This window comes from Pecten maximus, chromosome 9, assembly GCF_902652985.1.
Source record: "Pecten maximus chromosome 9, xPecMax1.1, whole genome shotgun sequence".
NCBI lineage: Eukaryota > Metazoa > Mollusca > Bivalvia > Pectinida > Pectinidae > Pecten > Pecten maximus.
In genome coordinates this window covers 37,587,030-37,614,201 of record NC_047023.1, presented here as the reverse complement: position 1 = coordinate 37,614,201, position 27,172 = coordinate 37,587,030, and the positions used below count along the sequence as shown (strand labels likewise).

The window sequence follows — 27,172 nt, the reverse complement described above, 5'->3', positions numbered from 1 at the left end:
AAAGTGACCCGTTTAGCGTACGATCCGATTAAGGTACAGTCGCCTCACTGCATTACTTATTCATATTGTCAATGTAATAATGTTAGTGTAGTCAAATCTTAATTGATGACTGTGGTTATTACACTAGTAGTAATATCCTTACGCTAATCTGTCAAAAAGAGACAATGCGTTGAAAGTTGAGTTCGCCAAAATTGGTAAGCTCATAGAACTAGTTTTTAAAGCTAGTTAAAACATGTATTATACTACAACGAACAGCTTTACTAGAATGTGATATATACAAATGTACTCTAAAAATAAGGAATATCCGTCAGTCATTTCTCACATCACAGTCTAACACTAGTGAACTAGTCACCTCTTTATGCTTATCATCAATGTCTTCTGGCTGTTCCTCCCGGAGAAGAAGTCGGTAGTCGTGCTTGGGATAGTTAAGATGTGACCTGTCTACCACCTGAAGAGAAAGATATTTCCTTAATTCCAAAGGTTAGTATTATTTGTGCAAACGTATTGGTGTCTCAATTCTGTTTGTCTGCCTCTCCCAGATTTATACAAACTGGTTGCAAAAGTAATTCTGAAGCAACCGCTATATGTAAATTTAAAAAAATAGATATGCATCAGTAAATAAGTTAATTCGGCAATATAGAAAATCCCGTTGTACTTTAACATGCATGCCACCAACTCTTCCAAAAATATACGTACATGTATGTAGGAGTTAAATGTTTTATAAACCTGTATAGAGTAAAACAGAGTAATCTCCCCTTACCTGTTGTTCTGTATCTATCTGTGCGTTTTCTTGTCGTACCCGCTTCCTAGCTATGTCGTATTTGTCTCTTCCCTGAAACATAAGTATTGTTCTCTTAAATTAAGGACTGTATTTATAATATTGAGACAGAGAGAGAGTCTTTGTATTCGATACTAAATTCGTGTAGTGAAAAATATCACTACATATACTTTTCGACCCCTTAATTTTATATTATTAGGTTTACATACATATTGTTATCATGACTACATGAGGGGAGGGGCGTGTGATGATGGGAGAAGAAATGATGGCGGGGGAGGAGACTAGAGGTGATAGGAGGGGTGGAAAGTAATACTTACACAGTATCCATTACTCGACCATCGCCTAAAGTACTTGGTGAATGTTTCCGACTCGTAGTGTTGAGACGTCATCCATACTCGCACCGCGTCAAACATGCGTCCTGCTGGATCTTTGTGCATGTAGGTCTATTACCGAAAGGAAGTACAAGATCAGTAGACAAAAATACACGTGTTGTTAGTTATATTTTCATTGTTATCAATAAAGTTATCTATAAGGTTTACATTTTTATTTATCGAAATTCGAATCTTGAATGGAGAAATACAATATGTACGGCAAACAATATCAATACACATATGCATTAAATGCGTGAGTGATTCTACCTACCTTGATGATGTTGTACGCCTGGCTTCTTACAGCGTCGGCTACCGAGGAACCGATCCATAAGTAAACCTGTAACACACCCAACCAAAAGGTTATATTCTAACATTTGATTCCAATACTGAACCAAGTATCTTCTATCTCTGTATGAAAATGTAGTCATCATGATTCGAAAGTAAGTATTATGGATTGTCCATTTGCGTTTCACAGCTTAACGTCATATCACTTACCAGATCGAAAGTGTCCAGGATGAACATATTTGCGTCCGTTAAATCCTGTAAAGAACATCAAAGAAAAATATAAAATACGTATCCCATTAATGTGTAATATACGTATCCCATCAATTTTTTAAAATTAATTATTTGCTATTCAAAGTAACTCTAGCTGAACAACTGAAGATATACTATTTGAAAACAAAAATATGGTACTTGTATAAGAATATGATTTATATGGAAAGTAATATATTTAGTCGGTTGAGTGATAGATATAGAAAAAAAACACTCTTGAAAATCAATTTGAATGTTCTGTTAGCAAACAGTCGAAAATGTTCAAATTTTAGCTGTGCAAACGTATGTAACAACGACAATGTGAACCGCATTGTTGAAATTGTTACTAAATGTTCTCAAATACGTTAGGATCACGTTCATCAGGAAATTGGTTTGAAATAGGAAACGACAATCAAATTTCTAAAGTTTCACATTTGAAAAAAAGGCAGATTATCTTACTTGTTGTGTGAAACTGTCAATATCATTAAATCGGCATTGACAGTCTGGTCCCACGTGACAGATTACCAATCGAGGAGGTCGGCGTTCTAATTTCTATAAAGAGTACAAAAAAATAACATGCAATATAAATGTGTCTATCATCGTTATAAAAATATCGAACAAAATTCTAATGAATCCAATATTACCTCTACTCCCGCCCCAAATAAAATAATACATACATCTTTTGAGAAATCCTGTGGATAGTTTTCCTCTGGACCAATCATATTCCAGAAAACATTACCCTCTTTGCCTTCAGTTACGATTTCAAACGTGTACATTCTGAAAAAGAACATACATGTTTAATGCAAATTTAGCAAACATGAACAAAGCAAAGTAAAGGAAATATTGGTATACCAAGCATAAAAATGTAAATAATTACCAGAAACATTCATACTATTTTGACAGCTAAAACAGGATATTTGTAAAATTACATGGCGATGTTGTGCACTCTCACCTAGATGGATTGAGGAAACCCAGTAAGTTTTTGGCATACTCTCTTTCAGGACCTCCCGATTTCTACAAAATAAAAGAATATCAATACATTATATATTTAAAACAATAATTATCATTTGTTTTTCTTAGATTCATGAATTTTCTTGTTTTAATGTAAAAATGTTTCTTACCTTTCCATACCAAAGATAGCACCCCGTTGACGTCGTCACCACGAAGGAAGCAGATGTATTGAGCCATTCGGATGATACCGGTACCTTAACCAAAGACAAATTAAATATATATATATATACGCGAATGCTCCAGAAGAGGTTACAATGATGCTGTCATAAGGGACTATTTGATCATATTTTACCTATAATTCCAAAAGAAGAAGACAGATTGTTTATTTCACAAAATACAAATTTAAATTTAATCGCAACCAAAATTTAAATAAATATCAACATTCAAATTTAACATGTTTAAACCAAAACCACATTGAGTATCTGCTGGCGTACCTGTTGTACCCTCATACTGCCGTTTTCCAACTCCCTGACACAGAACATTTGTCGGTCGGTAGGGTTGTTCTGGACATCCTGGTCATACTGTTAGGGGAATGATAATAACACATTTCAAAATAGTCAACCATAACAATAAAATCACGAGAACGTAAATGTTGTACAAAACCTCGCCTATAGAATCATTCTTGAAGTTACAAAAAGGTCTATATTTATTTATTAGGTTCAACTTGTTGATTTGGTCAGTGATATTTTCTACTTACCACAATAATACTGTTCTGGATAGTCGACATAAAATGTGGTGGCTCTTTTTCATCTAATACTCGAATCTGCAGACAAAAGAATTCTTTGATCGTTATAATTATTCATATTGTTGTTTCAACATTAAAGTCGTCATTTGCGTTACACTTAATATAAACACGATTCAAAATATCTGCATTAACTTCAACAAAATTTCGCGAACTGAAAGGTTTTGCAATGCTAGGAATTAGATCTGCGGACAAACTAATCGATATACGGTATAACGTATGATTATTTCTATTGTATTTAGATTACATGAACCATCTCTACAGGGTATGTAACCACACTCCATATTTCTATCAACTACCCGTAATGATCTTTAATATTTATATAAACACATCTATCTGAACGGTGCAAGTCACAAAACATTATACTGATAAGATTTCCCGTGCCGTCACTTTTCAGCATTAGTCCGGTTTACTTACCAGGACACACTTGTATCCTGTAGTTCTGTTCATTTCTAATACCAAATCGGTTGTTTTTTGTTGGACACTCTCTGAACTTTTGGATCCCTGTAACAAAATAAAAAGACCATACTGAGCTGTCGATAACACATTAAGAATAAAAGTAAGAAGGCCATATTAAATTCTTTACTTACAAAACGAGAGTTATCCCCCTTGTAATCTTACCAGCCAGTAGTAGAGAAGGGTGTGTACACTGTCCTCCGCCTCTGTTATCTGGTGCCTGATGACGTAACACTGGCCATTCACAAACACGCCGTGTTGGTCCCAGGGCACCTGCTCCAATTTAGCACCATCCACGCGCCATACCTTGTAATGAATTACGCATAAACACTTGTTTCATATCAAATTAAACTTTCTGTTTCTTGTGCAAACGACACTTGCGAAAAATGAAAATAGTCAAACGATATGCTATGTCTTTTTCGATATGTTTTCAATATATACAATTTTCGATTACAATTGGATGTCAATTGCATTATTACATGTTCAAGACATGGAAGTTTATTATTGATCTTCTATATCTTGTTTTTACAAACAATCAGAAACACAAGTTAAAACATTCTAACAATAAAATCACCCACTCCACTCACCTCAGTTTCCGGATCGCCGTCAGGAAATACGTCATCTGACCAGTGTTCGTTCATCTTAGCCACCGTTCTGTTGTCTTTGGTGGAGAACAATGCTCGTTCTAAAATAGGACAGTTCAAAGTGATTAACTCATAGGATTTATTTATAACAGTAATGAAATATGTTACAAGTCATTAAAATTCCGCTAAATTAGCTGAAATTATTGTAATATAAATTTCATTTTTCTTGTATTTAAAACATGTATTTAAGAAGCTGTCTAACAAAAGGTAAAGCACAGGTAATTTGTATATTTATCATATCGACTGCACTTACCTATGTTTCCTATGCTGTACTTTTTCGTGAGCTGTCGACGTTTGGTAACTTTTTCATGCCAGTCAAAGAAATTTTTCTTAAACTCTATCGGTTCGTGATCCTCCCGTAGCCGACATACCGTCATAGTTGTCGGATAACAGCGATGTTCACAAAATGCCTGTCGAATGGCAAGTTAAAATATTATGGATTGTATTGACAATCCTAAACGAACAGGCCTAACAGTGAATAGGTGGGTATGGGAGACACTAATTAATGAGTAAAATTTGGCGGATGCTGTAAAAGTTGCTTCATCTCCGAGGGAGCGTGATAAAAGACGAACGAAAGCAAGAAAATAATGTTGTATATGTTTATACAATACCAACAAGCTATATACCTTTCGATATTGCTAAACTCCAAATGTTTTTTCTTTTCACCTTAAAATCTAAAATGACCCATTGATTAATTGCATCCCGATTATTTTCGATTTTATAAAGGGTCGTTGTTAGTACACTGGTATTTTCTTTATTTCTCCACCAAGGACGTATTTTATGTGTTTTTGTGATAAGCAGTGTATATGATGTCGGCTGTGTAGCATCTTAAAATCCATGTCTTTGACAGAAACGTATACTTTAGTACATACATACCTTTCCACGCAGTAATGCGTGACTGACGGCTCCTTCACTTGCTTGATGTCCAACCCATACATACAAGGGAGCGTTCGGACCACGGTCTAATAAGTAGCTGTCCTATTACAGAAAATCCAACAAATATATATATAAACTGTAAACTTCAATGATTTGGCGTACTGAAATTTTAGCGGAAAGCTTTCTTGTCACAGAAAACAGTATACATAAAATGAACTTAGCTAAATCTTAATTGAGCCGAATGTTTTCATCACGAACGCACTAAAATTAGAATACACATAAGATATGTACGTTAACAGTATATATACAATATTGAAATTTTAAATATTTAAGTATATTCTTAATTCATGATTAAAGTTTCACATTTCAAATTTCTACAAATAATATTTGATTTAAAATTCGGTATTCGTGTTACAATAACTGATATGAGTAAACATGAATTTTCAAACACTTATTCTACCCATAATTATACTAATGTATCCTAGCCACGAGATGTTTATACAAATGCATCCTAGCCACGAGATGTTTATATAGAGAATACATGATCAGCGTCTTAAAATATACGCTGTATTTTGGCGAGGGTAAAGAAAGATAAAAGGTGTGAGCCTTGGCGAGCCACTTTTGTCTTTCTGTCCCGAGTCTATTTATCCTGCAACAGTCATAAAATAATTTTCAAAAATAATCATTTTGAAGTGAAACGGTGTCAAAATGACAGAAATGTGTTCCTTTTAAACGTAGTTTCACTTTGAAGTAGGTCAGTCGAAGTGACGCACGTGCTAAGATTCACTAAAATATTTATACTAATATATCCTACCCACGACATATTTATACTAATGTATCCTACCCACGAGGTGTTTATACTAATGCATCCTACCTACGAGATGTTTATACTAATGTTTCCTACCCACGAGGTGTTTATACTAACGTATCCTACCCAAGAGATGTTTATACTAATGCATCCTACCCACGAAATGTTTATACTAATGCATCCTACCCACGAGATGTTTATACTAACGTATCCTACCCAAGAGATGTTTATACTAACGTATCCTACCCAAGAGATGTTTATACTAATGCATCCTACCCACGAGATGTTTATACTAACGTATCCTACCCACGAAATGTTTATACTAACGTATCCTACCCAAGAGATGTTTATACTAATGCATCCTACCCACGAGATGTTTATACTAATGCATCCTACCCACGAGATGTTTATACTAACGTATCCTACCCACGAAATGTTTATACTAATGTATCCTACCGACGAGATGTTTATACTAATGTGTTCTACCCATGAGGAGTTTATACTAATGTATCCTACCCACCAGATGTTTATACTAATGTATCCTACCGACGAGATGTTTATACTAATGTGTTCTACCCATGAGGAGTTTATACTAATGTTTCCTAGCCAAGAGATGTTTATACTAATGTATCCTACCCAAGAGATGTTTATACTAATGTATCCTACCTACGAGATGTTTATACTTATGTATCCTACCCACGAGATGTTTATACTAATGTATCCTACCCACGAAATGTTTATACTAATGTATCCTACCCAAGAGATGTTTATACTAATGTATCCTACCTACGAGATGTTTATACTAATGTATCCTACCCACGAGATGTTTATACTAACGTATCCTACCCAAGAGATGTTTATACTAATGTATCCTACCCACGAGATGTTTATACAAATGGATCCTACCCACGAGATGTTTATACTAATGCATCCTACCCACGAGATGTTTATACTAATGTATCCTACCCACGAGATGTTTATACTAACGTATCCTACCCACGAGATGTTTATACTAATGTATCCTACCCACGAGATGTTTATACTAACGTATCCTAGCCACGAGATGTTTATACTAACGCATCCTACCCACGAGATGTTTATACTAACGTATCCTACCCACGAGATGTTTATACTAATGTATCCTACCCACGAAATGTTTATACTAATGTATCCTATCCATGAGATGTTTATGCTAACGTATTCTACCCACGAGATGTTTATACTAATGTATCCTACCCACGAGATGTTTATACTAACGTATCCTACCCAAGAGATGTTTATACTAATGTATCCTACCCACGAGATGTTTATACAAATGGATCCTACCCACGAGATGTTTATACTAATGCATCCTACCCACGAGATGTTTATACTAACGTATCCTACCCACGAGATGTTTATACTAACGTATCCTAGCCACGAGATGTTTATACTAACGCATCCTACCCACGAGATGTTTATACTAACGTATCCTACCCACGAGATGTTTATACTAATGTATCCTACCACCGAGATGTTTATACTAACGTACCTATCCATGAGATGTTTATGCTAACGTATTCTACCCACGAGATGTTTATACTAACGTATCCTACCCACGAGATGTTTATACTAATATATCCTACCTACGAGATGTTTATACTTATGTGTTCTACCCACGAGATGTTTATACTAATATATCCTACCCACGTGATGTTTATACTAATATATCCTACCCACGAGATGTTAATACTAATGCATCCTACCCACGAGATGTTAATACTAATGTATCATACCCACGAGATGTTTATATAAATGTCTAATACTTACCCTACGGACGAGGTATTTATGGTATAAAGGACACCGTGACGCCTCTGGCATGTCATACATGACCTTTGATCCGCTCACCCTGTTAACAATAAAAAAATTTAGTAATTTGACTCATTACTCAAACAATTGGACAATTTAATGTCAAAATAAAAACCAACATAACTAGATCGATTTGGAAGAATTTTTAAGCAAATTAACACTTGATTAAGGTAAAATAAACCCGAATCCCGTTATGATCGAGTAAATCAATATTTGACAGGAAACTTGTTGTATATCAAGTCTGTGAATATGACATAAACAGATCAAAAACTTTTCCTTTTCAACATTCTAAAAGTTTCATATTGTCTTTTGGAAATGCATCTAATAGAACACAATTCTTGTGGACGCTAAATTTATCATGAAGGTATAATGATCTTAGTGTACCTTTCCGTACAGGTAACTTAGTACACCTTTATTTACAGGTAACTTAGCATACCTGAATTTACAGGTACAATTACCTACCATTGTATAGTAATATCATAAAAGACTGACCTATGGAGTACAGTATTCCTCGTGCCGTTTCCAGGGACAGTGTCAGATTCCAGGTGGTCACCGTCGCTTAAGGTGGTTTGTCCGTTGGTCAGTGATGTGTGACCATTGGGAAGCTTCTTTAGAAAAGCGGTATTCATGCTCTCATCCTTCTCGTCTATAAACAAAAATGAGATACCATAGCAACGGTTATTGACGTTAAGTAAACCGGATGACTTTTCTTCCTTGAAGACTAAGCAGGTTGAAAGTGTAAAAAGGATTAATAATAATAACTCGTTTGAATATAAATTTACTAATAAATACATTATATGCCTAAATAAATATAAAACTACATAATACATCTTTTCTTCTTTCTAGGACACGTCAATGAAGACCAAAAGTGTTGAAAAAAATGGAAAACCAAAAAAAAAAAAAAAAAAGTATTAACCTTATGATCCATTATTTTCAACTAGATGATTTGAAGTTGTATTAAGAACACAGCACCATTCTAAATCTCATTGACCTCTGTGATTCTAAGTTTTGGTAGAATACCTATCCATCTGTTTATCACAGCGATCCGCCTTACCTATTACTATGATATGAGCGATGTTTATCACAGCGATCCGCCTTACCTATTACTATGATATGAGCGATTCCTTTTCTCTGCATGTTACGGAATTTCTTTGCTAAATTAATTGCCTAAAATAAAAAAAAGAGGATGGTTATATATATGACTGATACAACGTGAACGTCAAAAAAAGATTAAACATGACATTTAAAGTATAATATCACCAGTCGGCAGACAGGGCAGCGTTAAAAAGAGTAAAATGTTTAATGTTAAAGTTCAAATGGTTATATGATATTTAGATAAAGATTAGACGGATATAGGAATGACAGAACCTACCCTAAGCCTGGTACTGTACGGACAGTTCGACCCCACCCACACATACATCCTCGGGTGGCCATCTAGTATACAAGCCGAAGTCGGGTCCAGGGCATCAAGTGAAGGTTCGACCTGGAACGTTACAATACAAAGTAGAATTATTGTAATATGTTACATCAAAATGAGTACGATCTAGCAGGTCCTGATACAGTGGAGCATTAAAATAAAGTAATCAATTATTGAGAAGCTTAAATAAGCAGTCGAACCGAGTTATCACTATGTCAGTAGGGTCACCAGAAACTTCGATATATCCCGAGTTTTCGAAGTAACCAAGCTTATCTTTTCTATCGGATCTGAAGTTTTACTTCGAGGTTAGCAGGGTCTTCGAATTAACAGAGTTCGAAATATCAACTATGATCTGTATCAAGATATTTATAAGCTTGAATTAAAGTAATCATGACAATATATTTAATTAATGATATCGGCGTTATGATCAGGTTAAAACGCCTCCATTGAAGTTTAATCTTACCCTATCGAAATGCAGATTACTGGATGTAGATAATTATTGTTCATTCATTATTCATTAAAGGACATATTTATACATTTTAATCGTATGGTAAAAAATGTCCTGTTATAACTAGAAGATCCACTTACACACACAGCTCGGATGTACTTCCGGCCAATCACTCGGTACATCCTTTTGATATATGCTGCCGCTCTGCTAACCGTCGTCTTTGGTTTGCTCTCAATGTATCTAAATGCGAAACAAATATTCTATAATTACTGTACTATTTTTCAGAGAATGTTTAAATGTTAAAATACATCTAAAATATCGAAAGAACATTTAGACTTGTTGATATCTTGTTTGGTGATTAACAATTAGATAGTAATAGAATGGAATATGGTGAATTAAATTTATAACTTTCTAATCAAAGGTTAAACTTACATCACGCCTTCCGGGAAAAGTCGTAGGAAACATGTTGATTCATGACTTTGAGTCTGAAATGTTATAACAGCATTTATGAAAAGAAATCCATCAAAATAAGTTCTTGTTTTTATGATGGCCAATATCACTGGAACCAAAAACAATGTTCATACATTCAGTTTATTGTTGTTGTCAGATAAACAGTCCTCAAACTGTCTGTTAACATCGTGAAGGGGTTATTTTCAGGCAAAAAAAAAACTGAATGGAGTACCTGTACCTACCTCCTTAGAAAACAGTGTGGCATAATTAAGGATTTTGTCGAGTTCATGGGCCTTCTGTTCTATCAATTTGACTTCGGCCTACAACAGATAAGAAACCATCAGTTACAGCACAGCAGGTGTTATCCTTTAATTGGTAGCCAAAATACAGCCACAGGTTGGGAATCTTTCCTGTATATATGACGAAATATCAGCAACAGGTTTGGAACCCTTCCCGTACATGTGACAAAGATCAGGCACTATCAAGCTTAACAAACCATTCATCTCCAGCATTTCTATATGATAGTTTCTACAGTAAGCAGTGTAGCTCCTCTTAAAGGTTATTTTTTTGTTCTGAAGCACGTGACATTTTAAAGGGTCATTCCTTCGTTTGAAAACAGTTTAGATAATCAAAATTAAACTGACTGGAAAATAATTATTTTTTCCAAGAAGTGAAAACTCTTTGAGTAGTAAGTGCAGAACATTCTTAATTAGACCCGAAGTATCACTAATTATCGTAAAGAAATACGGTATTTGTATACGGTATGCCTTTTCCCTGTATATTCCTGTGTTTTTTCATTACATGTAGGCACAAACAATCATATAATCATCGTTCGGACATAGATTTCATTAATAGAAATTGTGTATGTTTCTGATGTCCGAATGAAGGAATGCCCCGTTAAAGAGATTTAATTTGGCATTACCCGTTTACTAGAAAGGTACATGTATATCCCCGAACAAATGGACCACATGTAGGTACACGTTATACCTACCTCTGGACATGCCAGACCGCTCCAGTAGTGTAAGGATGTAACCTCCTCTGCATCAATCTACAAAATATTTCCTTTTTTACTTAAAGCATAATGTTAATAAACGATGTAAGAAGTGACAGACGAACTAATGCATAAGCAACAGCACAAAATGAAACAATTAATCGAAGGCGATAACTTGCCCTCGCCATTTGTAATAAATTGTTGATTAGAAACGCAAATAAAAGGTAATATTTTTTCAACACTGAACACGCACAAAACGGAATTATTGCAACATTAGAAAATACTAATGTAATCAATTTGAACTACAATGTATCAGCTATTGTTTCCCTCGTGTTATTAACACGGATACTATTTATACTTACTTTTATACTTATAGGTCGGTTGAGTATTTTGATTTCGACTCCGTCTAAATGTTTTTATTAGAAAATGTCATTACCTTCAATACAACATATGCTGCTCCTTCATGGAAAAAGCCATGCTCTTGTTCGTCGATTTTAACAACTTTCGACTTGTTCTGTAAACACAATATGGTTAGATTCAATGGAACATGTTTATTCTTAAGACGCCAGAGAGCTCCCTTTCTCTGTGTTGAATCTCCGAGAAAGACATGCTATCCAATGTCTCAAATATATTCAATAGATGTAATATATTTCGACAGGATAAGTTCTTCTGTTTTAATGCCTCCTTCATCCCCCCATCCCCAACCAAACTAGCAATGTTTCATTATAGTACACAAGTCTTTGTTATCATCACTGTATATTCGCTATCAAAAGTTTTTTTTGTAATATATTAGGCAAAACATCTTATGAAAGAGTTTGTACGAGTGACTCCTTGCCCTATACAGTATTAAGGGACAGCTACATGTAGTTTGCTTTTGTATCTTACAGTTCAGATATGACAGAATAAATATTGCACTTTAGTAGTACACGATATATGTACGTACGATTCAAATACATGAAAAAGTGTTATACATTGATTTAACAAGGAATTGTTTTCAGCCATGACACGGTTTAAAGTGATATTTACATGAGTACCCCAAGGAAACAGATAACATTATACCATACATCCAGTATGTCTGTACGATTGGGACAGATATGTATATCTTCACCAAATACAGAAACGCATGTGCAGTACAATTACAGCGTTGCTGATTCATCAGATATTTATTCCTTCTGTCATTAAAGTTCCAATTCTCATAGAACGAGCACACTTTGGCGCTCTGAGATCTATTTTCGGATGTATTATCAAGAGCTGAAATCAGGTGACGAATTAAAGTACAATGAACTTCTCCAACCGAGAATGCATGGTCCCACAAGAGAGTTATGAAATAGTTCTCAAGGGTTTAAATCCTGTCTTATGCTTAGTATATCAATAATGATCGCCATTGTCGCTAATCGTTCCTAACATCCTAATTAAACATTACAATCTTGTCATCTGTGTCACTGTGAGGTTTAAATGCACAGTTGTGAAGATCCCCAGGCCTACAAAGCATGCCATTGACCCGGATAATTCCCGTCTCTAGATCATTTTACACAAGCCGTCTTACAAAAGTATTGGAGCATGGGATTGTTCGCAACCAGGCCTAAATATCATAATGTTTTGTTACAGGTTTCACGGTAATCTCTATGTGAGATAAATTAATAATCATAAATTCAATTATTTCACACGATAAGAAATTATGTTATGTATATCGCAGCCAGGAGACGATAAATCGATTCCCAAGAATTCAATAAAATTGTTTATGGAGTTACGTGGTAATATAAACTGTGATAAATCGTTACATGAGTCAGTATATTAAATGAGTTACGTTATATTTGTTGGCTCTACACAGTGTCTCCTGTGTTAGTGCCCACAAACATGACGCAATAGAATGGCCTCCATATGTCCGGCGTTATCATGAACATCAAACAATCAAAAATGTCAACTAATCATAAAAAGTAATCAATGAAATACCTGACAAGATCAACCAATCAAGTGTCGTAGATACAGTGCCAATTATGACTATAAAATCATTTTCATCCGGTATTGTTAAGCATCATCACATCAAAAGCCGTAATCTACTATACGGCAAAAATATAGCAATATAATAGGAGGTACATGTGAACCATCGACGCCAAGGGATGATGATGTTGTATCCTATTGTTTTATAATGATGCGTGATTAGGACAATAAAACAAAAAATAACCCAAAGATTTATCGATTTTTACCTCAATCCTCCATATGGTCAGTCCTATCACATCTTTGCTGACCTCAATGAAGGCTGGGTCAATGGAACGGAAACTGGTACTGGTTTCTCGTTCCGATCTAGCTGCTGACGTCATAGTGTGAATCTTTGATTGCATGGTTTTCCCTGTTGACGGGCGACTCCTGGCGTAGGCGCTGTAAACACGTTCGCTAATGAGGGTGGGACTCTTGGCATATAATCGGATGGGAGAAGAGCGACCCGTGGTTCGGCTGTACGGCCGGTCACCCTGGACTTGATTGCCGGGAGGGACGCGGACCGTCGCTCGACTTGCCGGACGTTCGCTTGCTTTCTTTTTCCCACTCCTCGGGCGTGTCGCTGGAAAGATAAAGATTACTTCCAGAATATGTAAAAAAAAAACCAAAAAAAACCCAAGGAAGCTGGCCTTCAAGATAATGAGTTAGCTACCTTCATCGTCAGTCTAATACTTTGTATTCCTCAGACGTAAATATGGAAAACAATTTATAAATCTACATTAGTAAATGATACGCAAGATAAACTGAGTTAATCCAAACCTTTGAGCATCGTTGGTTGTGATTCCATAGAGACGTTTATCATCTCCATGTGGTGGTACAATGTAAGACAATGCTTAAGTGGTAAGGACATATCACAATATACTTATGTGTTAACAAAAATACACCCAAACCATGACAGGGGGTTCTAACTGAGCCAAGTCCTAGTGCATGCCTTGAGAACCTTCACCTCTTGGCAATGGCTGCAGACACGCGAGCCCCTTCGCTACAAGGGGTACATATCAACTGACGTTGGTTTATCAAATATGCTATATATATATATATTGGTAATTAATGGAGCATACCTTCTCGCATATCATATACTTACAAAGGGAGACATACTTATATTTGATTACATATATATTAAATTATGAAATCGTTGCTCTTTAAAACTCTGTTTGATAACAACTTACACATTAGCGTAATCACAGGAAGGCCTTATTATAGTCAATACAACTTGCTACTGGCTTTACAAAGCTTAACCACTGCACGAGGTAACATATTCTGATGTTCTAGAGATTTAAAAAGGTGTTTTGAAATAAATCATTCATGAATAATTGATGATGTTGTGTTCACTTGTTAATGACTGTTGACCTGGTAAGGCTCCATTTAAGTCATAAACTGTATATTGGTTATATTTACTTTCCGTTTTTCGTGAAAGTGCAGGTCTTTTTAATGTAATACACGTTATTTGTGAAAGTGTAAGAAAGTAAAAACCAATTAGACTTTTGACTTTTTATGATTTTTGAATTAATTGTTAAGATAAGTTTCATGGGATTTTAGATCAATGTTCCAAATGTAGCAAGGTCTCCTAAATAATTTGTAATGTCAAAAATTGATGAATTCATATTTCAGTCAGAACGGGATGGCATTCATCCGAAACACGACGCATTCTGTTTTCAACTTTAATGACGGGCGTGGTTGATTTATTGAAATAATTCAAGCTTGGATTGGACTGCATCTAAAGGATCATCGCATGTTATGTTCTATGCATATGGGCCGACTTGTTTACAATGCATGGTTACAGACAAGTTAAAACACATTTATCATCGTAAATACTTTCTGAAAAAAGTCATACATTTGTTGTTGAAAATAAATATGGGGGATTAAAAAAACTCATCTACACACATGCAGTTCCTGATCGTACCGATACAGAAATTAATAATACCGACACAGCAGATAGTCATACTTTAAATGACCTTTTGTCATATCTATGTAACACAGGCTTTAGCCATATCATTCACAATCTAAAGACGTCTCCCCAGGTACTGTAGATTTAAAATGGCATCCCCTGTATAACACAACACCCGCAGCACTTTCTGAATGCGTCTTGATCGATGTCGCGTGAAAAGGGAGTAAATTTTCATATTAATAGATAACATGTCAAACTAGAATGCAGTAAAGCTACCTTGTTCTTATAAGGCACATTCCAGGATAAAGGAAGACGTACAGTGCATTCCACAGTTAAAATAAGTACATTAAGCCAGAAACATTATATGTGTATATCATATATGTATATTAGGTAAAATTTCCTTATCGTAACCATGGATACTCACAAATACTGTGTGACATCACAACAACAATACAATTACACCACGTCAACATGTCTTACACTGATGTTTTGTGCAAAATTCATACATAAGAGGCCACCAGGGAAAAACAATAATATGCATTCACCATGGTTGAACAAGTTTATATCAACCATCGTGGTAAGGTTCGTATTCTGCCAAACACTGTGTTTTTCAACGTAGTAATCCCGATCTGGTTGAGATCCCCGTGTCTCACATCTTGAGAAAGATTCTAAAAGTCTCTCTTTAATAAAAAAAAAAAATTAGGAGACATATTTCATATAGGTAAATTGGTTAATATGTTCATGCAATGATTATCAACATGTCAACAAGTCTCTGTGAAACCCAGGAATTATCTGCATAAAGTGGTTGATACGTGACGAGTTCACATGCTTTAAAGTATCAGATTTCCAACTCCTAGCTAAGTCTAGACCAAAGGAAATAATATAACCATATACATAAGGCAGCGAAAACATCCCCTACTTAAACGGATTTAAATTCCTCTACAGCTCTCTCGCAGAGGATTGTTTTCTGGAAGTGGACCAATTTTAAATAGAGAAGTGATATCATATTTTCAGTCTTTATGCATACTAATCGGAGATATACGTACTACAATGGTATATATGATAATTGGCTTTAAAGCTGTTATTTCAAAATAACAACAAACTACCTCTATTGTAGAATTGTTCATCTCCTATGTATAAACAGATATCTGAATTTTTCAGTTTCCCAAAAGACCATCATCACTCTGTCTGTTATCTCATTGAATGTATCTATCGAATCAATGTATACCTTTTAGCTCCAGAATCTGGACAGAATTAAAATCACATCCCACAAATAGAGACGAATCGTTACCAATCTTCATCGACGCCTTCCACTTGAATGTTTAGGGTTTGGTCGAGACAGGCGATATTAAGACATGTAAATCGTGTTTTGATTGCAGTATACATATTCATAAAGTTCCGTTGTGCTTGGTGCAGAGTTAAACGACAGAAATACCGTACCGACAGCAAACACCTAAGAAGAAAACTTAACATAACAATGAATGGAGTCATCAGCGCGATATGCTAATGGAAGGTTGATGGTAGCGAGTTGAGCTTTCATCTCATGTACGGGAATTATTTACCGATATATCATAAGTATTAAATGGACAAGGTCCTTGGTGTTAATGTGATAGGATAGGATAAAACTCACACCGTCAATGTTAGTGTGGCTGAGGATCCCAAAGTGTAAAACATACTAAAAAAACCCCGATTTATCAAGATTCAATAGTAATGGTCTGGTCTGTGTCCCTAGGTTATCTCAAGTAAATACATAATAATTATCATTTATTACATTCAGGCATTTAACAGGTGTTTTTCTGTCGTCCATTCTCCATTGTGGAAGCATACAATTATCAATTCAATTGCATGATTTCAAATGAAACATGAATACATTGAAATAAATATGCTATGTACTTATATAATTATATACTTCGTATATATCATATCAATCACTGCCTCATACACAGAATGTATTCTGGTATTTAAAATAGTGTAAAAATATGTGGATGTCTTTATAAAAGATGTAGACATGAATAATTAACGTGTTTATATACATTTGTACCTGTCAGTACTTACACCTCGGTATAATTGACCTCCCTGACAACAGTCACCACTACACGAGTGCGAGCACAACAAAAATAAAATTGAGCCTCGAAACTAAATAATGGGTTTGTTCATTCCGGAAATTAGACCTACGTCCGTATCCGTTTGCTGCAAATTCTTGATAAAATGTCATTATATAATGATGGAATTGCATTCCTTCATCGTACTGTGGCCTAAACCATCGTTAAAGGGTTAAATGTTAAACTATATTAAACTGCATTTATACATGCTGGATTAAAGGTATGTACCATGTCGTCGTTATTTAGTTAGAAAACTATCGGAAAAAATTCGGATATTGTCATAGCTTTTAAGTACATAATGTTAACATATTTCACAAATATACCTACACTTTTTGTATTTACATTTTATCTGATAGTTCACCTGGGGGAATAGGCTTCCATTGTTAAATATAGGTATACCAAATCGGCCAGGTTTGTATTAAACAATTAAACATTTACTTATTAAGTTATGTAATAACACGATACTATATGGTACTTACATTGCAAAAGGTATGAACTGTCACTTTTCGGCTTTTACACAAACTGTTTCAAGATGAAACTTAAAATCCGTCAAAATGATTCCTCAAACCATGTCCTCTGTGTGTTCAGTGTCAGTCCTATAGTCCCGAAACGATATTCATCACATACAATATTCCATGAATGAAAACAAGTCGAATGCCAGTTGTAGCCAACGAGAGTGATGCAAACAAATGAATGTTGATAGTTAAGTAGAATTGGGCTATGGGCCAGTATACACTGTCAAAGCCTGTGTTGTAAATGATACTCTAATATCGTGTCATCTGGCTAATCTGTAGGCCAGGTGTCGACAGGTATCCGGCCAATAATGGTGGACATGCCAGGCACCAGACCGGGTCGTACAGCAACCAATATCCACACAGCCAGACAGGCACTAGTTCAACGTCATCTCAGTGGATAATGAAAATAGAGTTAATATAGCTAGCACAGAGAGCCTATTTCCGTATCGGAAATGATCCCATTGATAACATATGCCGTTTTATAGATTACCTTTGTTTGTTTTTTTCATGCAAGGAATGCCATCAAGGTATTCTTCAATAGTGTATTCCCCAGACGTGTATAACATTCATCAACACGCCAGATGATGTTGGAGCACGAGACGTCATCACTTATTCAATAGGGCAATACACATTTTCATTTAAAGACCATAATAACCAAATCAAGATCCAAGAAAATAATCATCCCTGATGTTTTTATCTCTTTTCTATTGTTCGACAATACAGCTGATAACCACGCAGGAAGGTCCACAAAGTTTATAATTTGCTTGGAATGTTGCGTGAGTATTTTGCGCCCCATAGTTACAGTAAAGAATGTTGTCAAGATGAAACTTGATGAAAGCATGTTCTCCAATCTTATTAAATTGTAGAATTGCTTTATAAATAAGCAGGACATGATCTGTGTACAATCAGGTGATGCATGGCGCCATATAGCCTCTTCTAAGTGTACTAAGAACAGATTAATCATCACCATACAAATAACGGGAGTGTAAGTACTATGAGAAGGCAGCAATGACACGCTGCATATACATGTATTAAACCTATCTACTCTGCATGTCAAACGAGAGGAGCATCTAACGGACCAGATTTTTCAAACTTTTGAAGTTTGTTGTCAAAGATTTCCAGGTGAATGACATTATTCTCTTTCATCTCTGAATCAGACATAATCTGCTGTAACAACCCTCATAGGAACAAACAGGTAATGTGTATCTAAAGGCTTTACCTCTCAAGGTTAGAAATACATCAGTAAACAGTACGTACAATCTATAAAACCTAAGCACATTGAATATAAGCTAGTTCCGGACTTATATACTGCGACCAAATACGACCTAAAATAGTACAAACTATGATATTACACAAACAAACATATACTGGGCCCTTTATTCGACCTACCGCATGAAGGCTAAGCCGTTTGATAGGAAAAGTAATGCTGGTTTTTAGTTTAGTTTAGATATGGTTTTATTCAATAATCAAAACACATACAGCTATTTTACATGAGATGGGAAAACAAGCTTAGAGCTAACATTGGTTTTTACTATGGTTGCAGTGACAGGCCGACATCAATATTGCTGATTTAATAAGACAAAGTCAACGGTTAGCGTTTAAACATAAGTAACAATACCACTCAAATTAGACCTACAAAAAAATGTAGACTTTTCACTATGCATAGATAAACTGTTCCAGCCCATATAGTATTATTATATGTATGTTAAATCCACTGGTACACGTGTCATAGATAATGTAGTATTATTGTATGTATGTTAAATCTACTGGTACAAGTGTCATATATAATGTAGTATTAGTGTATGTATGTTATATTGACCGGTACAAGTGTCATATATAATGTAGTATTATTGTATGTATGTTATATCCACTGGTACAAGTGTCATATATAATGTAGTATTATTGTATGTATGATAAATCCACTGGTACAAGTGTCATATATAATGTAGTATTATTGTATGTATGTTAAATCCACTGGTACAAGTGTCATATATAATGTAGTATTTTTGTATGTATGTTAAATTCACTGGTACACGTGTCATAGATAATGAGTATTATTGAATGTATGATAAATCCACTGGTACAAGTGTCATATATAATGTAGTATTATTGTATGTATGATAAATCCACTGGTATTAGTGTCATATATAATGTAGTATTATTGTATGTATGATAAATCCACTGGTACAAGTGTCATATATAATGTAGTATTATTGTATGTATGATAAATCCACTGAAACACGTGTCATAGATAATGAGTATTATTGTATGTATGTTAAATCCACTGGTACACGTGTCATAGATAATGAGTATTATTGTATGTATGATAAATCCACTGGTACAAGTGTCATATATAATGTAGTATTAGTGTATGTATGTTAAATCCACTGGTTCAAGTGTCATATATAATGTAGTATTAGTGTATGTATGATAAATCCACTGGTACAAGTGTCATATATAATGTAGTATTATTGTATGTATGATAAATCCACTGGTTCAAGTGTCATATATAATGTAGTATTAGTGTATGTATGTTAAATCCACTGGTACAAGTGTCCTTGATAATGTAGTATTAGTGTATGTATGTTAAATCCACTGGTACGAGTGTCATATATAATGTAGTATTATTATATGTATGTTATATTAACTGGTACAAGTGACATAGAAGACATTTTATTCTGCTTTCATTTAACGATTATTCGACGCTACCTTTACGTAGTGTATCGACTACAGGCGATATGATTATGGCTTTTTATGTTTATACAATATACAAAATTAAACAGCATTTTTGCACTTAATGACACTCTTCATGTCTACTTTGTCTGTGGCCTCCAACAGGGGTCTCTATTATTGAACGTGACCATGAAGGAGTCTATGTTAACTTGTCACTATCGATCGGTTAATTGATTCGTGATTGATGCACGTGGTACGAGCTAGATGATTGACCGTCACTGCATGTAGGAGGTGTTGGTGGCAATTTGTAATTGTTGATCAGTTTGGTGATTTGTCATTAATGTATGTGGGAGTACTAATGATTATTCGCGTAATCCATAATGACTATGATTCTGTTGTTTAATCAATTAAATCGCCAGCATGCCATATAAAAAAAAAACAACATTTTGTTAGAATGGCTGAAAGCTTTAAATTACTACAACAATTAAAACAAGCAATCATTAAAAAAACAGCTGTTTTTTTTACGTTTACCTATGGGTGGGCCACGAGACACATTGTAACACCTCCGAAACAGCTGCGGAAGAATAAAGACGATCTTTAAACTCATAAAATTCGAAAAAGTAACATCTCTAGGCATATAACCGAAACGATTAATCGGTCAGTTCATCAAAAATTCAGAAATAACTATCCGGTGATGAAAGGAGTCGGGGTCAATAACTGTCTCCAAATGTGGTTCATAAACTACTTAACAATTACTATATGGTCGTCTAACCTCGGTCAAGATTTCCGGATCTACATTTTATCGCCCACCTGATGTATATTATGGAATGCCACACCGCACTGATTTAGTTGGTCGCCCCCGACTGAGTAAACTTAGATCACGGCCTAAATACTAACCAAGACACTCGTAAAAAGGGACTTTGGCAACATAGATATTCGTATTGACCGAACATTACCTTCAACACTACATACTGGTGGAAATTGTTAATACTTTTGAAAACAATATGATCATTTTCTGACGGTCCGAGACTTCACACCAACTATCTTTTACCCGCCCCTGAAATAGCTTTCTTAAACGCGATGAAAAACGTAAATCAATACAAAAATAAACGTGTACTCCGTAAAATATTTTAGGATAGCCTTTGTGATATCATATAAAATGTTGCATGTTTTCAGATTTTCGCCACCGTTGCATATATTTATGATGAAAAACAAAACCGAATAACTGTCATTCGTATGAGATATAAATGGAAAGCAAAATAAGAAGTCGACATATCTGTATGCTAGAGAACATAACGAAAAATCGGCGTATGTCATCTATGCGAGACATTTATGAAAAGCTTTAATAACACGCTGAAGAATGAAAATATAAACGAAAGTTCGATATCTCTCGAGATAGAAAAAAGTTGAAATGAGGAACACATACCTGTATGATATCTCTCGAGATAGAAAAAAGTTGAAATGAGGAACACATACCTGTATGATATCTCTCGAGAGTTGAAATGAGGAACACATACCTGTATGATATCTCTCGAGAGTTTAAATGAGGAACACATACCTGTATGATATCTCTCGATATAATAAAAAGTTGAAATGAGGAACACATACCTGTATGATATCTCTCGAGATAGAAATGAGGAACACATACCTGTATGATATCTCTCGAGATAATAAAAAGTTGAAATGAGGAACACATACCTGTATGATATCTCTCGAGAGTTGAAATGAGGAACACATACCTGTATGATATCTCTCGAGAGTTGACATGAGGAACACATACCTGTATGATATCTCTCGAGAGTTGAAATGAGGAACACATACCTGTATGATATCTCTCGAGAGTTGAAATGAGGAACACATACCTGTATGATATCTCTCGAGATAGAAATGAGGAACACATACCTGTATGATATCTCTCGAGAGTTGACATGAGGAACACATACCTGTATGATATCTCTCGAGATAGAAATGAGGAACACATACCTGTATGATATCTCTCGAGATAGAAAAAAGTTGAAATGAGGAACACATACCTGTATGATATCGATGAAAAGCAAACTCGGAAAGTCGACATCCATATATGAAAATTAACAAAACATTTTCTAACTAAAAAGTGAGCGCGGAACGTTCTAACAAAGTAAAATCTGAGGTCATGTATTAGTACTTACTTCTGTGGTTCTCTACAAGTCGTCCATACAAAGTGGCTTCGGCCAACAAATCACACCCAAGTCACTTGAAGAGGTGGGGTGCGCTTTGTCTGGGGTGCCTACATCAACAAACAGCGTGTTCTGTTTGGTGACAGGAACATGAAACCCGAGTGTTTGTACATAGACCTCTCTCACTGAGGTTTCAGTTTATAAAATATACATTAGAAAGAGAAGTACAGCAAATGTATTTCTACCTCAAAAGTGTTTCCATAATACATAAACTTTTTTTACAAGGATAAGTAATATTTTTAAAAGGTGCACTTGACTAGATTTATTATCCAATACACTTGTTAGCCAGTTCAAAGGAGTTTTATAAATACACCATTGTTCCGGTATAAAGAGTCAATTACAACACAAACGACATGATGGATGGCCTGATCTGCCCGGACAAGTGCTGCAATTAAACTTCTACCAGCACACTCCGTATACTATGTGAAACACACGGACCAGCACACTCCGTATACTGTACGAAACACACGGACCAGCACACTCCGTATACTGTACGAAACACACGGACCAGCACACTCCGTACACTGTACGAAACACACGGACCAGCACACTCCGTACACTGTACGAAACACACGGACCAGCACACTCCGTATACTGTACGAAACACACGGACCAGCACACTCCGTATACTGTACGAAACACACGGACCAGCACACTCCGTATACTGTACGAAACACACGGACCAGCACACTCCGTATACTGTACGAAACACACGGACCAGCACACTCCGTACACTGTACGAAACACACGGACCAGCACACTCCGTACACTGTACGAAACACACGGACCAGCACACTCCGTATACTGTACGAAACACACGGACCAGCACACTCCGTATACTGTACGAAACACACGGACCAGCACACTCCGTATACTGTACGAAACACACGGACCAGCACACTCCGTATACTGTACGAAACACACGGACCAGCACACTCCGTATACTGTACGAAACACACGGACCAGCACACTCCGTACACTGTACGAAACACACGGACCAGCACACTCCGTATACTGTACGAAACACACGGACCAGCACACTCCGTACACTGTACGAAACACACGGACCAGCACACTCCGTACACTGTACGAAACACACGGACCAGCACACTCCGTACACTGTACGAAACACACGGACCAGCACACTCCGTATACTATGTGAAACACACGGACCAGCACACTCCGTATACTGTACGAAACACACGGACCAGCACACTCCGTATACTGTACGAAACACACGGACCAGCACACTCCGTATACTGTACGAAACACACGGACCAGCACACTCCGTATACTGTACGAAACACACGGACCAGCACACTCCGTATACTGTACGAAACACACGGACCAGCACACTCCGTATACTGTACGAAACACACGGACCAGCACACTCCGTATACTGTACGAAACACACGGACCAGCACACTCCGTATACTGTACGAAACACACGGACCAGCACACTCCGTATACTGTACGAAACACACGGACCAGCACACTCCGTACACTGTACGAAACACACGGACCAGCACACTCCGTACACTGTACGAAACACACGGACCAGCACACTCCGTACACTGTACGAAACACACGGACCAGCACACTCCGTATACTGTACGAAACACACGGACCAGCACACTCCGTACACTGTACGAAACACACGGACCAGCACACTCCGTACACTGTACGAAACACACGGACCAGCACACTCCGTATACTGTACGAAACACACGGACCAGCACACTCCGTATACTGTACGAAACACACGGACCAGCACACTCCGTATACTGTACGAAACACACGGACCAGCACACTCCGTACACTGTACGAAACACACGGACCAGCACACTCCGTATACTGTACGAAACACACGGACCAGCACACTCCGTACACTGTACGAAACACACGGACCAGCACACTCCGTATACTGTACGAAACACACGGACCAGCACACTCCGTATACTGTACGAAACACACGGACCAGCACACTCCGTATACTGTACGAAACACACGGACCAGCACACTCCGTACACTGTACGAAACACACGGACCAGCACACTCCGTATACTGTACGAAACACACGGACCAGCACACTCCGTACACTGTACGAAACACACGGACCAGCACACTCCGTACACTGTACGAAACACACGGACCAGCACACTCCGTATACTGTACGAAACACACGGACCAGCACACTCCGTATACTGTACGAAACACACGGACCAGCACACTCCGTATACTGTACGAAACACACGGACCAGCACACTCCGTATACTGTACGAAACACACGGACCAGCACACTCCGTATACTGTACGAAACACACGGACCAGCACACTCCGTACACTGTACGAAACACACGGACCAGCACACTCCGTATACTGTACGAAACACACGGACCAGCACACTCCGTACACTGTACGAAACACACGGACCAGCACACTCCGTATACTGTACGAAACACACGGACCAGCACACTCCGTATACTGTACGAAACACACGGACCAGCACACTCCGTATACTGTACGAAACACACGGACCAGCACACTCCGTATACTGTACGAAACACACGGACCAGCACACTCCGTATACTGTACGAAACACACGGACCAGCACACTCCGTATACTGTACGAAACACACGGACCAGCACACTCCGTATACTGTACGAAACACACGGACCAGCACACTCCGTATACTGTACGAAACACACGGACCAGCACACTCCGTATACTGTACGAAACACACGGACCAGCACACTCCGTATACTGTACGAAACACACGGACCAGCACACTCCGTATACTGTACGAAACACACGGACCAGCACACTCCGTACACTGTACGAAACACACGGACCAGCACACTCCGTATACTGTACGAAACACACGGACCAGCACACTCCGTACACTGTACGAAACACACGGACCAGCACACTCCGTACACTGTACGAAACACACGGACCAGCACACTCCGTACACTGTACGAAACACACGGACCAGCACACTCCGTATACTATGTGAAACACACGGACCAGCACACTCCGTATACTATGTGAAACACACGGACCAGCACACTCCGTATACTATGTGAAACACACGGACCAGCACACTCCGTACACTGTACGAAACACACGGACCAGCACACTCCGTATACTGTACGAAACACACGGACCAGCACACTCCGTATACTGTACGAAACACACGGACCAGCACACTCCGTATACTGTACGAAACACACGGACCAGCACACTCCGTACACTGTACGAAACACATGGACCAGCACACTCCGTATACTGTACGAAACACACGGACCAGCACACTCCGTATACTGTACGAAACACACGGACCAGCACACTCCGTACACTGTACGAAACACACGGACCAGCACACTCCGTACACTGTACGAAACACACGGACCAGCACACTCCGTATACTGTACGAAACACACGGACCAGCACACTCCGTATACTGTACGAAACACACGGACCAGCACACTCCGTATACTGTACGAAACACACGGACCAGCACACTCCGTATACTATGTGAAACACACGGACCAGCACACTCCGTATACTGTACGAAACACACGGACCAGCACACTCCGTACACTGTACGAAACACACGGACCAGCACACTCCGTATACTATGTGAAACACACGGACCAGCACACTCCATATACTATGTGAAACACACGGACCAGCACACTCCGTATACTGTACGAAACACACGGACCAGCACACTCCGTACACTGTACGAAACACACGGACCAGCACACTCCGTACACTGTACGAAACACACGGACCAGCACACTCCGTATACTATGTGAAACACACGGACCAGCACACTCCGTACACTGTACGAAACACACGGACCAGCACACTCCGTATACTATGTGAAACACACGGACCAGCACACTCCGTACACTGTACGAAACACACGGACCAGCACACTCCGTACACTGTACGAAACACACGGACCAGCACACTCCGTACACTGTACGAAACACACGGAGAAGTATGGAACAATAAAGGGCAACTGTTTCTAGATTACCTTGCACTTGTGAAATACAATAATATACATTATTTATAAGCAATCTCTATATAATACTTTCGTTATTGTTTAAATGTATACAATTGTACACGTATACAAAATTGTAGGTGCTTGTACATTACACTGCTACGGGTTGATCGTTTGCGTTACAAGTTAAAACCTTTATATAAAAAAAACTATTCTACAGTTCATTAGTTAATAGAGGTATGGTGGTCAAGTGGTAGGACGCAGGGTTACGTGACAGAAGGGTCATTAGTTCGAGTCCCGGTAGGTGTTTTTCCTTGAATGGCAGGGCAGTGCAAGAAATGTCATGTGGAAGCTGTAAGCGCCAAAATGGCAGCTCCGGCTGCATGCTCCCCTGCG

At 37.4% G+C, this 27,172-nt stretch overlaps 1 protein-coding gene across 7 annotated transcripts in view; it reads right to left on the bottom strand.

Annotated features, from left to right (window-relative positions):
* The window catches only part of LOC117334620 (advillin-like), a 52,285-nt gene that overhangs the window by 1,562 nt on the left and 23,551 nt on the right, over positions 1-27,172 (bottom strand). For 4 of the 7 annotated variants that reach the window (XM_033894322.1, XM_033894324.1, XM_033894321.1 and 1 more), the window contains exons 2-27: positions 13,579-13,931; positions 11,808-11,885; positions 11,372-11,428; positions 10,623-10,700; positions 10,363-10,415; positions 10,071-10,170; positions 9,438-9,548; positions 9,166-9,232; positions 8,558-8,711; positions 8,027-8,105; positions 5,410-5,511; positions 4,787-4,943; positions 4,477-4,574; positions 4,055-4,195; positions 3,851-3,937; positions 3,389-3,454; positions 3,126-3,212; positions 2,802-2,885; positions 2,633-2,694; positions 2,358-2,457; positions 2,140-2,232; positions 1,645-1,689; positions 1,421-1,486; positions 1,096-1,221; positions 761-832; positions 353-448 (exon numbers count right to left, since the gene is read on the bottom strand). In XM_033894322.1, coding sequence (XP_033750213.1) covers positions 353-448; positions 761-832; positions 1,096-1,221; positions 1,421-1,486; positions 1,645-1,689; positions 2,140-2,232; positions 2,358-2,457; positions 2,633-2,694; positions 2,802-2,885; positions 3,126-3,212; positions 3,389-3,454; positions 3,851-3,937; positions 4,055-4,195; positions 4,477-4,574; positions 4,787-4,943; positions 5,410-5,511; positions 8,027-8,105; positions 8,558-8,711; positions 9,166-9,232; positions 9,438-9,548; positions 10,071-10,170; positions 10,363-10,415; positions 10,623-10,700; positions 11,372-11,428; positions 11,808-11,885; positions 13,579-13,931 — 2,612 coding nt within the window. Of the gene's footprint in view, positions 1-352; positions 449-760; positions 833-1,095; positions 1,222-1,420; positions 1,487-1,644; positions 1,690-2,139; positions 2,233-2,357; positions 2,458-2,632; positions 2,695-2,801; positions 2,886-3,125; positions 3,213-3,388; positions 3,455-3,850; positions 3,938-4,054; positions 4,196-4,476; positions 4,575-4,786; positions 4,944-5,409; positions 5,512-8,026; positions 8,106-8,557; positions 8,712-9,165; positions 9,233-9,437; positions 9,549-10,070; positions 10,171-10,362; positions 10,416-10,622; positions 10,701-11,371; positions 11,429-11,807; positions 11,886-12,430; positions 12,767-12,794; positions 12,869-13,578; positions 13,932-17,838; positions 18,082-27,172 lie in introns of those variants that run through there. The other 3 variants (XM_033894326.1, XM_033894327.1, XM_033894328.1) reach the window with 3 other exon arrangements.